The following is a 16,766-nucleotide window of genomic DNA, read 5'->3' as shown; positions in this document are numbered from 1 at the left end:
ATTTGAAAAAATTAAACACACATCTTCTTCCCAAAATTTTACATTTATCGATGAGCTTTTAGTCTCATGTGACTAGAACAAAATAGCCATTACAAAAGTATTATTTCCTTGAACAAACTAAAGAATCACTAAATGATCAAGTTCAACTTTGAGAAAAAATATAAGACCCCGAGAGATAGTTTAGTTCCTGAAATAAACATACTTAAACATAATTTTATGACATCGACTTTTGTTTTGGCTACTTCATCTCTCGTTTTTTTTTTTTTTTTTTTTTTTTTTTTTTTTGACAAACGGCTACTTCATCTCTCGTTAAGATCTCTTTTAAATCGTATAAAGACATATCATCCGCGAGCCCATATTTAGTATTAAGAATTTTACTTTATGCCTACATAATTGAGTTATTTAAGATATAACATATTACTACAAACTATGTTTTCTTTTCTGCCGATAACTACAAACGATACTTCACACTCAATTTTTATCTATGAAAGTTTAGGATCATGAAAAATCGATTTATGCAATGTATAATCGCAACTTTTCAGTTTTCATGGATACCATAACATATTTGGTGGAATTAATTTGAATAATCATAAAAACAGACAATTTATATCATTTGCTTCGCAATTGTTATCTATTTTTTCTAGTTTATTATGCTCTTGCTTTTTTTTTTTGGAATTTTCAAAAATACCTTTTTTTTTTTTTGTATGAATGCTAAATTATATTCACCAAAAAAACAACAGTGGTCCAAAGTTGGTTTTACATTTTAAAACAACAGTTTAGCAACATAAGAGTTTAAGAGACTGAAATGGTTGAGAGAGGATGACTTTGGAACCAGAGCTGGAGTCCATTCTCATAGCCAAAGGTGGAAGTCAGTGTGAGTAAACGATTGCGGACTTGCTTGTCGATAAAGCGGCAAAGGGTGGATGACGAGGTAGGAGCTTCACCGTGCCTTCGAGCATTACGTTCCCGCCATAGGCTGTGTATAGTGGATTGGAAGACATACCGCAGGACAAACAGGGGTAGGCGAGGAGTAGAAGAGTCCACAAGCAGAGAAGCCAATGTTGCCCAAGACGTGGTGAACCGGGCTCCCAGCAAGTTCTGAACAAGAGTAGACCACACGTTTGAGGAATAGGAGCAGGAGAAAAAAAGATGTTCTCTCGTTTCCCCACAACCCTGACAGAGAACACAATCTCCATTTGCAGCAGCATTCCACTGAACCAACTTGTCACCAGTAGAGAGCCGATTATGGTGAGCAAGCCAAGCTATAAATGCGTACTTAGGTGTTGAATGAGTGAACCAAACGCCTGCAGACCAGGCACATGGAGCGTTTGGTTGCCTTATCAAACACCAAGTATCATAGGAAGCGAATTTACTCTTAAAAGAACCATTCTTCTGTTTCCAGAGTGGACGATCACTACCTTGAGGTTGCACTGATTGGCGGATAGAGTCAAGAGCATCCTCAATATGATTCAGAATATCAACACGATGTCGTCGTCGTCGATGCGAGAGGGCCTCTGCCACAGTACTCTTCTGTGGGATCCCCATATCAATACTACCCCGGTTCCCAAGTTGAGCAAACAGCAGACCAATAGGGCTCCAAACATCAAACCAGAATGAAGTTTCAGTGCCCGAAGATATCTCCTTTTTATGTAAATTCGCAGCAAGGTCACGGTATTGCAAAATCTTCCTCCACATCCATGATCCACCAACACTCCTCTCATTGACAGACAAAAACGAACCAGTGCGGATCAAGTTCCTTCGAACCCAGTTGACCCAAAAAGAGGTACTAGCAGACACTAGTCGCCAAATGAGCTTCAAAATACACACTGTGTTCGTATCCTGCAAACGACGAAGCCCCAGTCCTCCCTCATGCGTTGGTTTACACATGTCAAGCCAAGAGATTTTGGCCTTTTTTGTATTTAGATCCGGACCAGACCACAAGAAAGCCGAGAAGAGACTATCAATCTCCTGAAGGCATCGCTTCGGCAAACGGAAAGCAGAGAACCAGAAATTGGTGAGACTAGATAACACCGACTTGATCAACTGAAGTCTACCCGCGAAAGACAAAAACCGACCAGTCCAGCAGGAGATACGACTACGAATATGCTCAAGGAGAGGAAGAAAGTCAGCATGTGTCATAGAACGGGTGAGGAGAGGGAGTCCCAGGTACCGAACAGGGAGGGAGCCCACAGAGAACTGGAAGTGCTGTAGGATGTCGTGCTGATGTTGAGTTGAAAAACCAGCCATGAACAGCGTGGATTTCTGAAGGCTTATTCTGAGGCCCGAGACAGCGGCAAACCTATCAAAAACAGCTAGAGTCTCCGCAATTGAGTGTGAGCTCCCATCAGTAAAGATGAGAATATCATCAGCAAAGCAGAGGTGTGTGAGGTTCATTGTTTTGCAGCGAGGGTGATAACCAATGCAATGATCAGTAGCAGCCTTATCCAGCATTAGGGACAGGACATTCATACAAATGACAAATAGATAAGGGGATAAAGAACATCCTTGCCTCAAACCTCTTTTGCTTTGGAAATAACCAGCTAACTCCCCATTGACTTGCACAGAAAAAGAAGCCGAGCAGATACAGAGTTCTATCCAATGAATGAAATCCGCGGGGACATTAATAGCTTTGAGGATGTTGATAAGAAAAGGCCATTTCACTGAATCAAAGGCCTTGGAGATATCAATCTTCATCATACACCGAGGGGAGATGGACTCCTTGTGATAATCCTTCACCAATTCTGAAGCAAGCAACAGGTTTTCCATCATAAGCCTATCCTTTATGAAAGCTGACTGATTAGGAGCAATGAATGAAGGCAATATAACCTTCAAACGATTAGCAATAATCTTGGAGACTACCTTATACAACACATTGCAGCAAGAAATAGGACGGTAGTCCTTCATCTCCTTAGAGTCAGATTTTTTTGGGATAAGAGTCAAAATTGTCGAGTTTACACCTTTAGGGAGGAAGCCTTTAAGGAAAAAAGATTGAACCGCAACAACAAAGTCTCGTCCTATAATTGACCATGCTTGCTTTAAAAACTCTACAGTATAACCATCCGGACCAGGGGACTTACCAACCGGCATCTTAAATAGCGTTTGTCGAATCTCTTCATCAGAAACCAACTTCAACAAACCCTCTTGTTGAGGAGAAGAGACACGAAATGACACTAACTCCTCTAACTGAGAAACACTCATCCCCTCATAGTCATTTGGCTCAAAGTTAGAAACTCCTCAAAGAACCTTACTGCCTCCGCTTTAATCTCCGGTTGAGTTTTTGCAATGGAGCCATCCTGACAGAGAATCTCTCGAATAGCATTAAGGGCTTGTCGAGCCTTGACAGCTTTGTGAAAAAATTTGTTATTCTTGTCACCCACCAATAGCCAGTGTAACTTGGACTGTTGTTTCAAAAAACATTCCTCCAGATCAGACATATGATCCCACCGCTGAAATGCCTGGTCCTCAGCCTCCTTCGCAGCCGACGAGGGATTTGAGAGCGTAGCGAGTTGTTTCTGGCAAAGGTCCTTGTGGGAAACCTCCACCTGCTCTGAGAGTTTACTAAGCTTTTGACGACTTAAAGACCTTAATAGAGGTTTTAGTGCTTTAAGCTTCTTTACAAAACAAAACATAGCAGAGGTAGAGTGATAGAGGCTCTCCGAAGTATCCCAGAAAGCTTGCACGGTGGAAAGAAACTCCGGACAAGACATGATAGCATTCGTAAATTTGAATGGCCCCCTAGGTTTGCAGACTTGGTTCCCTACTGAGAACCGACAGCGAAGGTGGTCTGAGCAACCACCAGCTTCGAAAACGCCATAAGCGTCGAGAAATCGACGACTCCAATCCTCATTAACCAGAATACGGTCTAACTTCTTACAAATTAAACCTTCATCTCGCTTGTTTTCCCAGGTAAACAGAGGACCATGCGAATGCATGTCTGTTAACGAACAATGTCGTATCACATCCTGAAAGTCCCGCATCCCACTAGTGACAAAGGGATTGTCATCATAAGTAGAGTGCTCAGCACCATCAAGTATTTCGTTAAAATCTCCAACTATCACCCAAGGCTGATTTGTAAAAAGTGGGGAGTCAAAATGAGACTTAAGATCCTCCCAAAGCTCCTTTCTTTCTTCAGCCAAATTGTATGCATAAACAAACGAGACAAAGAATTCCATAGTGTTACCAGGCAAAAGAATTGAGCAGGTGACGACCTGACCACTCTTAAAAACCGGTGTTACACGCACATCTTCCTTCCATACCACCCAAATTCGACCAAGATCATTGAACTCATAGTTAGTAATCGAAGACCATCCACGGAACACTGAAGAAATGATCCTAGGGGCCTTAGTTTCCTGGACACGTGTTTCAAGTAAACACCCAAACTGCAGAGATTCAGTTTGCAACCAATCACGAACAATAGAATGTTTTTTAGTTTTGTTAAAACCACGCATGTTCCAGAAAAAACCAGACATTAATGGCGAGTTCGGGAGTTCTTCTTGCTCGAGACGCCAGGAGGAGCCCCCTTGGCTTGCTGAGAAGAAGACTCCGAAGTAGTCTTGTGTAACTGTTTCGTCTGCCGTGGCAAAGAAGCGCGAATGGGAACATCCAATGCAGCTGTCTGCTTAGTAGGAACTACAGTAGCTAAAGTCTTTGCTGCAGGTTCTGTAACTACAGCAGCCGGAGCCAAATGATCAGATTTAGCCATTTCCGAGTCACCAACATCCTCTGTATCCCCCAGAACCGAGAATCTAGAAGAGCCGGAAACAGTAATATGTCCTGCAGCAGACGGACTACGAGCCTTGTCAGAACTCTTACAGCCCTTCCCGGGAGAGAAAACTGACCAACCTGCAGCATCATCCACTTGAGAAGGAATTTCCTTACTCACACCTTCAGCAGCGGTAGCTGCAGTTTGCTGAAACGGGACCGGAGGAGGAACCTCTGCCTCCGTAACCTTTTTCGGAGAAACAATTTCCCCTTCTTCAATAACAACATCAGAATCTTTAGTAGGTAACACTGGAGCAGACACACAATCATCACTAATGTGCCCCCACCCGTTACATCGAGAGCATTTCGGAGGGAGCCAGTGGTACTTGAACTCCACAGTGACATCCTCTGTTTTTGACAATTGAAAACGAAACGTGGAAGGCAAGGTTTGCGTAAGTTTGACGTCCACAAAAACCTTAGCCTCACTGAACCAACTGCACAGCTCAGTATCCGGGTGTAACCTAATAGGGTTACCTATTGGGCTGGTAAAAAAACCGAGACCCTCCCAGGAAAAGAGAGAGTGAGGAACATTCTTCAGAGAAACCCACAAGGGCATCGAAGATATAACAGGCTGCGCATCCTCTAGAAGGGGGACCATTTAGCTAGCATCATAGGTACTCCCGCAATATTCCACATTCCACGTCTCAAAACTCTCTTCCTTGTAACCTCATCACGAATACGGAATCGAACAGAAGTTGCAGAATTTTCATAAACATCTATTCGGACTGACTTATCACCAAGAGGCCAGATCTTGTTGACTATTACATTAATTTTTGCAACGTGCGGAGCCGCTGAAGGAAACCTACCCACCAAAAAATCGTCCCAGAGAGGAACCGAATCCTGAAGCACCACATCAGGAACCACAATCGTTGGGACTCCATCAACCAAATTAACATCATAGTCGTGTTTCTTAAGCGATGGACGCTTAGTCACTGCAGCTGCATAAGATTGTTGCTTATTTTGCGAAGAAGACTCGTCCCCTTGAGGGGGATCTACCTCCGACATGAAGGCTCACCGGTGGTGGCCGTCACAAGCCCTAGCGTGAGGGAGACTCAGAAAAACCCTAATGTCGCTTTTGGAATCACACTTTCCTTTATTGTTTTTTGGTTGTGTGAAAGACTAATGACCGATCATTGCTCTCGACTCTAATCATCGATATGATAAAAAAAAAAAATACTTTTTTTCCTATGTCATTAAAAAAAAAACTTTTTATATAGTCTATTTTCAAAAATACCCATTTTCCAATGTATAAAACAACTAAATTTTATGTTCTAAACTCCAAATATTAAACTCTAATCCCTCAAAACTATATCTTAATTATAAAATAGAGAACCAAACTTAAAAAAAAAATTCTAAAAATTAATTTAACATATTGTAATTGTGTAAAAGAGGATAAAAATGAAAATATTCAAAAAGGGGTATTTTAAAAAAGGGGTATCCCAAAATGTGTATTTCTAACAAATTCTCTCTTTTTTTTTTAATAAAGATTTAGATTGTACATAACTCCAAACTAAGAGTTGGCACCAAAAAAGATATATGTAACAAAACAAAATTGTTGTGAAGTGTAAACCAAGTAGAGAAATACTAATTTCATTAAGTGTTGTTATAAGTTGTTGGCCTCCTAGACTATTGCACTACATCTTAATCTTTTTATCTAAATTTTTGGTATCAGCATATTGTCAAACCGTGACTTACATTAATTTTGTTGATAATCTGTTGTATACTCCTTTGTTTATTTACAAGTATGTCACTTTTTTTTTTTTACATTTATCATAACATAAATAGAAAAAAAATTCGCATAACTTAGTTAGTTGGTATTATCTTTATTATAAAAATAAAATATCGATAATTGTAAACATATTACCATGGAGAAGATACACACCGGTTAGCATAAATATCATATGAGAGATGATTCTCATATATTTCTAGCAATACGATATTGGAAAAGTATATTGTTTATGTCCATTTTCTCTTCGTGTGTTTAGAAGGATCCATGAGCTTTAATATAAACATTAAATGCTTGATATTTTTTTTATAGAACAAAAATCCTTTATCTTAAGAGGAATTTGAAGATTCAAAAAATTTCTAATATAATATTCATTTGGATAATTTTCGATATGGATGAAACTCTGAATTCATGTCTTCACATAGGTTGATAAAAAAAATTACATAAACCAACTCACTCAGACACCTTTGTTTCTAATGTCTCTTACAACATCACTTAACACTCAAATTAGTTTTCTTGGAAAAACGGGTTTTGGCAAGAATATTAATTTGAAAATGGCAAAGACAACCATTTTTGGGTTGAGAAATGGTATAGGACGATTTTGAAAGAGTGAATTTGTAGAAGGCGATACTTAAAGAATTATCATTCAATGTAAAAAAACTTATGATGTCATTTCCAAATGGAGAAATTTACTAAGCCAAGAAAAAATACGGAAAAACTCAGATCAATGAAACAAAATGAAATGAAGAAAAAATGCACTCATCTTTCTCAAAATATTTTCTTTATTTGGTTTTCCCACTTAGCCTTAAAATAAATAAATAAATTGAAAAATAAAATAATCAATATAGATTCTTTATGTACATTTGATATATATTAACAAAATGAAAAAAAAACATCTTTAATCTTGATATATAAATAATTCTAAACAATTGACTACAATATGTAATATATTTCATCATTACAATATGTTACACCATCCACTTTTATTCTTTTAATATAAGTAAACAAGATTGTAAAATATTTCGCTCATGAAAATAATATACACATGTAAGTATTTTTATAACTAAAATGTATTTCATCATTGCTTGTGAGTTGTAATGAAAAAACAAATATCCATATATATATAAGAGGTTATCTGTTTTCAAGCAAATCCTACACATATATCAATATCGAACTTTATTACTAATTAGTAGAAAAATCGAGATCACATAATACCTTGATCGAAGATGTTAAAATATTCTACATAAAAAAAAAATGAAAATGTTTTAAATGTGAGAGATGCCTATTATGATAAAAGTAGTCATAGTGGTTATATTCAATCAAACATCTATTCGTGTAAAAATATCAAATCATATGTTATTCAATCATGTATTTTGTAAAATCTAAAAAATTCATTTTTATTGAATTAGTGATTTGAAAATCTACTGTTATTGAAAATATTTTTAAAATTTGATTTTTAATGATTTCAAGCATGCCAATCTAAAAAATAAATTAATTTATATATTCATAAAAAAATTAACTTATTTATTGTTTAAACTTTAAATTTTTGTTTGATGCTAATACATTCAGTGGTACAGAAGTTAGCAATTTTTGTAGACATAGATCTGTTTCTTTTACACTTTATGACTATATTTCCCTCAGCTTCAACATGAGAGGATCAATGGTTTTTTTCTAAGTTCATATGGGTATTGGTGATATAATCTTCAATAGATGCATATCTAGCGTGAAACTCCAACGCTCTTCCGACATATAGGAAAATTCATCATTCATATCTAGAACGGTTCAGTTGAGAATGTTTTCGTGTTTTTCGCGGTCATCCAAGATACTATATTTTCTTTTGGATTTCTCGAGATTCCCACAATCCAGTATTTGAGTATTTCAAAATGTGTCTACCACATGTTGGATGTTCAATTTAGTGAATCTTATTGTAACTTACATAGTAATTTAAATCTTATGAGACATCATTAGAAGGAAAAATCTTATGCTTACCTAAGAAAGTTATTTTATTCGTCCACTGACCATGTATATGTTAGAGTTGCACATATATATATTTACAAAATTTTCTAATACACGACATCTCTTATTATCTTGTAATTTTATTCTTTGCAATTTCAGATTTGTGAAAAGAGAGAGTAACAGTAATGCCAATGGAATAGCTAAAGCTGCATTAAACTCTCTCACCCCTTTTGTATTAAACTTTAATTAAATGAAAAGGAATCAAAGGAAAAAAAAAAAAGGTGGTGAAGTTGCAGATGTATTTCAGGAGGAGTCAAAGGAATCGGCCCAATCGGGGAGGGTGTAAAATATAAATAAAAGTCAGCGGCAAACTTTTATTTTTAATTTTAAGTCATCCTCATTATATAGTGTGAGACCAGAAATAATGGAGATAGCCATTGCTGGTGCATCTGAGATATCAAGAGAAAATGAAAGCTTGTGAAGTTATAACAATCACGTGAAAAAAACAAAGTTTTCCACAAGAAAATATTACTTAGCAAGAAATTAACTTCACAGTAATCAAACTATTATATGGTTAAATCGTGCAATCACGTTCCAAGGCCTCTCAGGAACCCAAAATAAAACCCGACACAGTGTTACCCGCTCCCTATACACTTGACTTTATGTTTCATTACTCAGACTCGGGAGTAAGTCCTCACTTCTCACCCACTTGTCTGTAACACCGCACAAGCCAAAAGGGGGGGGATGCAGGTACCGTGAATCGCTAGGGCCTTTGAAAGGCAGTAGCAAACGAGTCTTTTCTTGTCTCACTCTCATAAATCTTGAGCTGATTCCTATACTTTGAGAACGGCCTTTTTTATGTGCAATACTACGACTTACAACGCCTGACCAAAAGTCTCCAAACCCGATTGTTGTTGATAGAGTTACTCCTCGTTTCGATTGAGATCTATAGATTCCCGTTGAAGGACAAAATCCATTGGAATGGCTTATATATTTAGCCTGAAAGGTCAGAACAATTATAACATTGTGTTCACCAAACCATCTTATTTGTTCATGGAAAAAAAAATTGAAATTAAAATGGTGAGAGTATTAGAGGGTAAGCGTGTGAACAGAGCCTTACCATGTGTTAAGTGAATATATCAAGTACCAGATGATGGTTTTTGGATCCACATTTGCTTCTGCAACACAGTAAAAATGAGTCTTCTAAACATGGTTATAAGAGCACATTTTAAGATGTAGTAAAAGGCTTTGGTAGCTTGCCTCATGTGAATTAGAACCACCACCACCTCCTCTCCGGGATGATTTACCCTCACCAGTAATCACGTCTTCTTTTCTATTGCGACCTCCAACACGACGACTAGAATGTCTAGTAGAACCTGGATAAAGTCAAATTTTTTTGGCAGAACCAACATCACTTTTCTTGAGTCGTATAAATGACACAAGAAACATTATGCATTCTCCAACTTCAAATGAACTAACCATTCTCGAGAGTGTGTCCACCAGACGAGTTCATCACTTCTCCAGATCTTTGAGAGTATATTCTTTCTTTCACTTCACCATTGTTTGCTGTAAGAACATATGCAAAATGAGTTGAGATGTCACGGAGGAGAAACACAACCATAAAAAATGAAACTAATTACTTATTGGTCAACAACAGAAACAGAACCTGCTGAGGATAGCGGTAGATCCTCGCTGATATTGGACCCATCACGACGAAGAGGAGCCCACACAGCACGATCAGGTCTGTCCTTGTTTCTTGTACGCCTCTCTTGTTTCTCACTGTTGGTAACAGAATAATCTTTCCCTGCACATGGATCATCTTTTTTAAATTATCAGCCCAACTCGGGAACAAACATATTGGCTTAAATCCTACTCCTTTAACACCTGCTCGAGTGTTGGCTGACCGAGGGGGTCGTTTGTAGGTTTCTGCTTCCGAGGGTTCCATTCTTTGCTCAGGCTGGACAAAAGTTGAAGACTGGCTCGGTCTTGGGTCACTTCTCAGAAGAATTCCCTTGATCAACCTCCCTCCAACATCAATTTTCTGATTTTGTCTTGAAGCCGTGAAGTTTCCAGAAAGATTGGTTTCTCTATGCTGTTCTTGTTGTGGTGGAGGGTTCTAAAAATACCATTGATAAATGAGAAGCTGTACATGGCTCATAATCCTGTATACAACTGTCAAATACAAGATAGTCTGCACAACTTTCTTAAAGAGCAAATAGCTTACATCAGGATTGTCTCGGTCTTTCGGTTTCAGGAGCAAAATCTTTTTCTTCCCAGAATCCATAGTCAATGCAATCCCTGGGAGAGAACTATCTAGGACAGAGGCTGTAGTTGAGTAGATAGGAAAATAAGTGAGAATGACAGTGGGACTTTTACGAAAACTGGAAAATATATAACTAGCTAGACAAGAATAACTAAAGAAGTTGATTGATTACCACTATCCTTTTCTGGTATTTCCTTTCCACTTGTATTCTGCTGATGATATTCTTGCTTAGAGCTGCCAACATCTAATGCAACCTTCCGGGAAACATTTTTTGAGCTTTCTTTTTCCACATACTATAAAGAAAAGTAAAAGATTTTACCACGTACACAGAAATTTCGTAATAAGAAGGCAACCTACAAGTAAAATGGCAGACTACACTAACTATTCACTCCTAAAAAGTGAGAGACACACACCTTTTTCTTTTCAATGTTTCGTTTGGAGGGCCTTGGACTTGGCTTGTTAGCAGAGACTGCTCTGGCTCTTCTACCTCCTCTTCGGACATCTGATAAACCCTGTTGGTTAAACAATAACCAGAGATCAACAACAGAAGTTCCAAAAAAGAATGTATAAACTACAAAGATATCCATCGCAGGACAGCTCTGATTTTCCACTAGGTAGACACATACAAAAAGCAAAACGTGAGCATAAGTACCTGGGATCCCATCACAGTAGCACGTTTTTGACGTATGAATTCCATAAGAGGGGTAACAATGGGAGCCGCTTTAGCAGCACCTATAAAGTGATTAGTAATCTCTATTAACTCACTAGAGAATATAACCAAACCAGATCAGATAGTGATATAGCAAATAGAACTCATTTCTAACCAGACTGCTCAGCTTCTCTTCTTTCCAACTGGATCTCAGCACTAGGGAGATTCTCAACAGGTTGAGCAATCACTTTAAGGAATTCCAGATAATCAGGGTCTTTGCTAATAGACCCTTCACGAGGATCTTTCTTGTCACACGGTTTAGGCACACGCTGTGAAGGTGCATATTCAACTATAGCCTTAAACTGAGCACCTAAACCAAAAGCAACCACACCAATAATCACATCTCCGAATACAACATACAACTAAAAAAAAAAACACATGCAGCCATCAGACAAAGACAGATTAGTAAAAGTCAAATACCCTTTTCATTAACAAACACATGCCCGTTGAAAAATGCAGCGAACTCATAAACATCTTCTGGTGCCTTGAAAGCTACGTAGGCCCGTGAACACTTCTGATTCCTAAAGCTGAAGCAACCACAACAAAAACACACACACACAGACACAAATCAATCAGAACTCAATACTGAGTATATAATTTCACTAAAATCAACTAAATACCCAGAATCTTCTCACATCATCAAAGACAATAAATCCTCAATTTCTCTTATACAAAAACCAATCACCTTCCCCCTCAATTACAAAATAAAAAAAAATCGTAACCCTAAAATTAAGCAACGTTCCTAGAAACCAAATTAGAATAAGAACCCAAACCTGGACTTCCCGGGACGAAACGAAACCCAATTGTAACGATCACCGAAACGAGGATCAATCTGGGACAAGAGATCGGACTGAGAAAGAGAAGGGGGCAAGTGGCGAACGACCACCTTCTTCTTCTGTAAAGGTTCCTTCATCCAAAAGATTATTTGCAAACCAACACTACAAAGCCGCTAATCAAAGAGGAACACGATGAAGAAGACGAAAAGTGAAACACATCAAAGACGCTGTGAAAACCAAAAAAAAAAAAGATATCGCACGCAATTTTGCCCTAATTTTGTGTTTCCTCTCTTCCTCTTTCTCAATAAAAACTCAGCTAAAACAAATTAACTTAAAAAAAAAAAAAAAATTCGCATAAATTTCGAACCCGAAGACAAATGAACCAGCCGGTCTACGTGGACTTTTGGACCTTAATGGGCCATAATTGGGCCTATTATGGACTTTTAGGGCATCCGACGGGAGACAATAACTCTGGATAGGTTTGTGTATTAAAGTCTTCTCTCGAATAAACCGTACGATGAAGAATGATAAATACATCGTACGGTTTTTATAATCACTATAGTAAGGTGAACCGCTTCACAGGTGATAACTACCAGTTTTGTACATTAGAGAGGAACACAAAAAGACTTCTTTGGTTCTGGGGGTCTGTCTAGTCAGGTTTTACTAGTTCCGTATAAATATCGTCCAAAAGAGATTTTTATTTTGCAAAGATCTTTCTTTATCTAAAATCTCTCGTCGCTTTTAGCATCTCCTCTTTTTAAGCAAGTAATCTTCTCTCTTCTCTATCTTCGATTTGCCCTCTCTTGATCTGTTGATTCTGTGGTTTGTTTTTTTGTTTGATTTTTCTGGTTCTGTTTTGCTCTGTTTTGGTGTGTTATCTTACGATCGTTGCTAAAGGTTTAGACCTTTAAGCGATCTAATAATTGTAACTCTGTTTGTTAGGTATATGAGTTTTGTTGAGATGGGTGGAGATATGATGGAAGATGATTGGGAATTTGCGACGTCATCAAGCCTTAACCGAACCCTAGTTCTTGTGGGACGTACTGGTAACGGAAAGAGTTCCACAGGGAATAGTATTCTTGGGAGGAAAGCTTTTAGGTCAAAAGTTAGAACCGTAGGAGTGACGACCACGTGCGAGTCACAGAGAGTTATTCGAGAAGATGGTGAGATCATTAATGTCGTTGATACTCCTGGTAAGATAGCTCCCCCAATTCTTTTCATAAACTAGTGATAGTCCTTGAATGTGATGGTAACCTGATGAATATTATGTTGGTATAGGTTTGTTTGATGTGTCCACTGCAGCCGATTTTATCGGTAAAGAGATTGTGAGGTGTATAAGTTTGGCAGAAGGTGGGATTCATGCGATCTTGTTGGTATTCTCTGTGAGGAGGCTTAGTAACGAGGAGAAAGCTGTGCTTAGTTTCTTGCAAGCGCTATTCGGCAGTAAAATCACTGACTATGTGGTCGTTGTTTTTACCGGTGGCGATGAGTTGGAAGAGGATGATGAGACAATGGAGGACTATTTAGCTGACGCCTGCCCTGAGTTTATGAAGGTAAGTGAAGTGACTTTGGCTGACTCTTTCAAGAGGATAATATAAAAAGAAGGATTTGTTTTTTCAGCTTATGTTATTTGAATTGGTGTGGATTGTAGGAAATTCTTAAGCTATGTGACGATAGGGTTGTATTGTTTAATAACAAGGCTACTGATAAAGTCAAGAAAGCTGAGCAAGTTGAGAAGCTTCTCTCAGCTGTTGATTCCGTTGTCAAACATAACAATGGTAGACCGTATACAGATGAGTTGTTCCACGAGCTACAGGTGAAGAAATTTTGTTGCTTTTACTTTTTTTTTTTTCTGAGTTGTTATTACTTTTCCTAATCGAAGCAGAGAATCCTAAACTGTGGTTGCAATCTCAGGAAGAGGCTATCAAGCTAAGGGACCAGAAAAAGGAGGTTGAAGCGCTGGAAGGTTACTCAAATAATGAGATATCTGAGTTCAAGAAGCAAATTGATATGTCCTATGACAGGCAGCTTACCCGTATCACAGAGATGGTAATTCTGTTTATCATTCTTTATACAACAATGATGTTGAGTTTTCACATTTCTAAAGGGTTCATGCAATATAACTTCAATAATTCATATGCAACTACCAAGTTGGAAGTGTATACAAAAAGATTTAGTTAGTTGATGGTTAGGGTGTGTGGTTCATTTAATTGGGAATCTTAGAAAATTGTCTGTATAGACAAAAGCTTTATGGTTGTGCTTTCATTAGCATCGAGCTTATTCCTACATGATTCCTTCAGCTATAAGTTGTTGTGTTGTTAAATGCTGACCACATGCATTGTCTTATACATTGATTAAATCATAACTTTACAAGTTTTCTGCTTTCTTGTTGCTGTTCAGGTGGAGAAAAAGCTGAGAGAAACAGCCAAGAGGCTGGAGCAGCAACTGGGTGAAGAGCAAGCCGCAAGAATTGAAGCGGAAAAGAGGGCTAACGAAGTTCAGAAACGGTCGAGCGATGAGATTAAGAAGCTGAGAGAGAATTTGGAGAGGGCTGAAAAAGAGACCAAGGAACTCCAGAAGAAACTGGGAAAGTGTATCAATCTGTGATTGCTTTAATGTCAGAAGGTTCACGGAAATCTGATTAAGGGTTTTCATATGGTTTTTAGGTTTTATCATCAAAGACAGTGTGTGAAAAACACATCCTATGTATATTTCTCATCCTTCCTCAGAGTGTCATGGACAAAGTCGCTTGATAACTTTATTCTTGGTGGAACTTTATTTGGTTTTAAAAATTGGTAACTCGCTTGATAATTATAACATAACTATAGGAATGTCAGAGAATCTAAAAAGATAATTTACTCATAACTAATATCTATAATATAAAGTATGCTTTTAATCATGACACATCAATTTCAAAAGTTACTAACTGGTAAGATCGTGACAAGTGACAATTTTATATAAATTTCTAACTTTTTTAAAAAATAAATCTTTTAAAAAATCAAAAAATAAAAATATTACTTATCATAAAATAAATTATAATAATAATCTTACGAAAAAGATACATGTAGTTCCTAAAAAAATTCATTTTATAATAATTATATTTATACAAAACAATCCTACGTTATATTGAATTTTTGGTCTAATCCTAAAAGAAAAAAAATATATAAAGATATGTAGTCTCTCGTATCATTATCATATATATAGTTAAACGACCCGACCGTTTTTTTTAAATAAGAAATAATAATAATAATAAATTCACTACAACTAGTGGTCTCATACCCACTAGCCACTTAACCACAAACACACCAAACAACGGAAATCATAATACCAAATAACCAACAATAAATATCCAATAATACTCCAATAGTTATAACATAAACAATATCTAATACTCAACCAACATGAAACATAAAACCAACAACCTATTAATGTTTCTACTGAACCAACTCTAGCAACCTAACAAAAGCCAGACAACAACCAAACGAGCCATTAGAACATCCTTCTCTTCATTGCCATGATCCCACGGTCACACTTTGTCTCTACCTGCACTACAAACACAATGAGATGCGTGAGTATTACCAGAAATACTCATTGAGGCGATCCTCCCATCTACGAGCTATAGTATAGCCTCAATTCCCACTGGAAATAAATGCAGCCTTCCACAAATCTTCCTGCAACAACACACACATAACAAGCCCACATTTGTGAATTTGTCACTCGCTCATACGGCAGCAATAAGAATAGCACGCCATATGTAGCACACGAAGTAGAATGACGTACAATTGTTCTGATGGGGAGATAAAACCCACATTACCATTCTGATACAACCTTTCTTTCAACCAAGAACACTCTTAACAGCTCCACGGTATAGTTTTAGTTATAAGGAGAATCCCCTCCCACACCAAATAAATGACAAAATCAGGTCTAAAACGTATCTCCTAAGCAATTGAAACGAAGACATCAATCAACAGATTTGAGACTGAGAAACTAGAACCGGATGGTGTTCGATTTGTGTAATTGAACCGGAACAGAAACACCGGTTTTGATTTACAAATTGTAACCGAAACACATTTCGTTGAAATATAACCATGAAATTAGCGAAATTTTTTTAGTAAAAAAAATGGATGCATCCAAAGTTCATTCGAACCTTACACAGTGGAACCCGCTTAAAATTCAAACTCGACAAATATTTCTAATTGTCCGCTTAAAATTCATTTGAGTATTTGAGTATTTAGTAAATATAAATAATTAAATACTCAAATGTCCAGAACTGACAATTTGCATTTACAGCTTAAACTTACTTTGAATTCATCTTTTTTCTCAGCAGCTAATGCTTCCTGTTCAATCAGATCATCAACTAAAATCCATCCCAAGATTCAGCATACAGTGAATGCATGCAATTTGAACAAACAGGGAAAGTGCAGTGAGAAGATGACAACTCTCTTTCGATTTAAGTGAACAAGTAAATCCAAGTTTTGCTCGTTACAGTCTTACAGAAACACGCTAAACACACACACCTGAAGTTTGGTATACTTCCAGTCATACAAACATACAACCTGCACAAACAGAGAAAAT

At 37.4% G+C, this 16,766-nt stretch overlaps 3 protein-coding genes across 5 annotated transcripts; 1 reads left to right on the top strand and 2 right to left on the bottom strand.

Moving 5' to 3' along the window:
• Window positions 1-792: 792 nt before the first annotated feature.
• On the bottom strand, window positions 793-5,323 carry LOC109128701 (uncharacterized). Its single transcript, XM_087486098.1, has 4 exons — window positions 4,553-5,323; window positions 3,518-4,391; window positions 3,249-3,427; window positions 793-3,087 (listed from the first exon to the last, which is right to left on the bottom strand). The coding sequence occupies exons 1-4, from the start codon at window positions 5,315-5,317 to the stop codon at window positions 793-795; spliced, it is 4,113 nt and encodes a 1,370-aa protein (XP_087342224.1). The 5' UTR covers window positions 5,318-5,323.
• A 3,631-nt stretch (window positions 5,324-8,954) lies between these two features.
• LOC104743765 (regulator of nonsense transcripts UPF3) lies at window positions 8,955-12,648 on the bottom strand. The gene is made up of 13 exons (XM_087483013.1): window positions 12,189-12,648; window positions 11,836-11,942; window positions 11,531-11,725; window positions 11,359-11,438; window positions 11,120-11,218; window positions 10,879-10,999; window positions 10,668-10,768; window positions 10,328-10,559; window positions 10,110-10,247; window positions 9,923-10,009; window positions 9,704-9,819; window positions 9,564-9,621; window positions 8,955-9,442 (listed from the first exon to the last, which is right to left on the bottom strand). The coding sequence occupies exons 1-12, from the start codon at window positions 12,326-12,328 to the stop codon at window positions 9,583-9,585; spliced, it is 1,455 nt and encodes a 484-aa protein (XP_087339139.1). The 5' UTR covers window positions 12,329-12,648; the 3' UTR covers window positions 8,955-9,442; window positions 9,564-9,582.
• Window positions 12,649-12,710: 62 nt separating this feature from the next.
• LOC104741966 (immune-associated nucleotide-binding protein 9) lies at window positions 12,711-14,983 on the top strand. 3 transcript variants are annotated; one of them, XM_087485562.1, is made up of 6 exons: window positions 12,711-12,952; window positions 13,134-13,384; window positions 13,470-13,744; window positions 13,843-14,007; window positions 14,106-14,240; window positions 14,592-14,983. In XM_087485562.1, the coding sequence occupies exons 2-6, from the start codon at window positions 13,138-13,140 to the stop codon at window positions 14,796-14,798; spliced, it is 1,029 nt and encodes a 342-aa protein (XP_087341688.1). In that variant the 5' UTR covers window positions 12,711-12,952; window positions 13,134-13,137; the 3' UTR covers window positions 14,799-14,983. The 3 variants fall into 3 exon arrangements, with proteins under 3 accessions (XP_087341688.1, XP_087341689.1, XP_087341687.1); XM_087485563.1 differs by having other exon boundaries at window positions 12,750-12,956; XM_087485561.1 differs by having other exon boundaries at window positions 12,921-13,013.
• The last annotated feature ends 1,783 nt before the right edge of the window (window positions 14,984-16,766 follow it).

This window comes from Camelina sativa, chromosome 14 (genome assembly GCF_030686135.1).
Source record: "Camelina sativa cultivar CO46 ecotype springtype chromosome 14, ASM3068613v1".
NCBI classification, from domain to species: Eukaryota; Viridiplantae; Streptophyta; class Magnoliopsida; order Brassicales; family Brassicaceae; genus Camelina; species Camelina sativa.
This window is presented reverse-complemented; position numbering and strand designations above follow the sequence as displayed.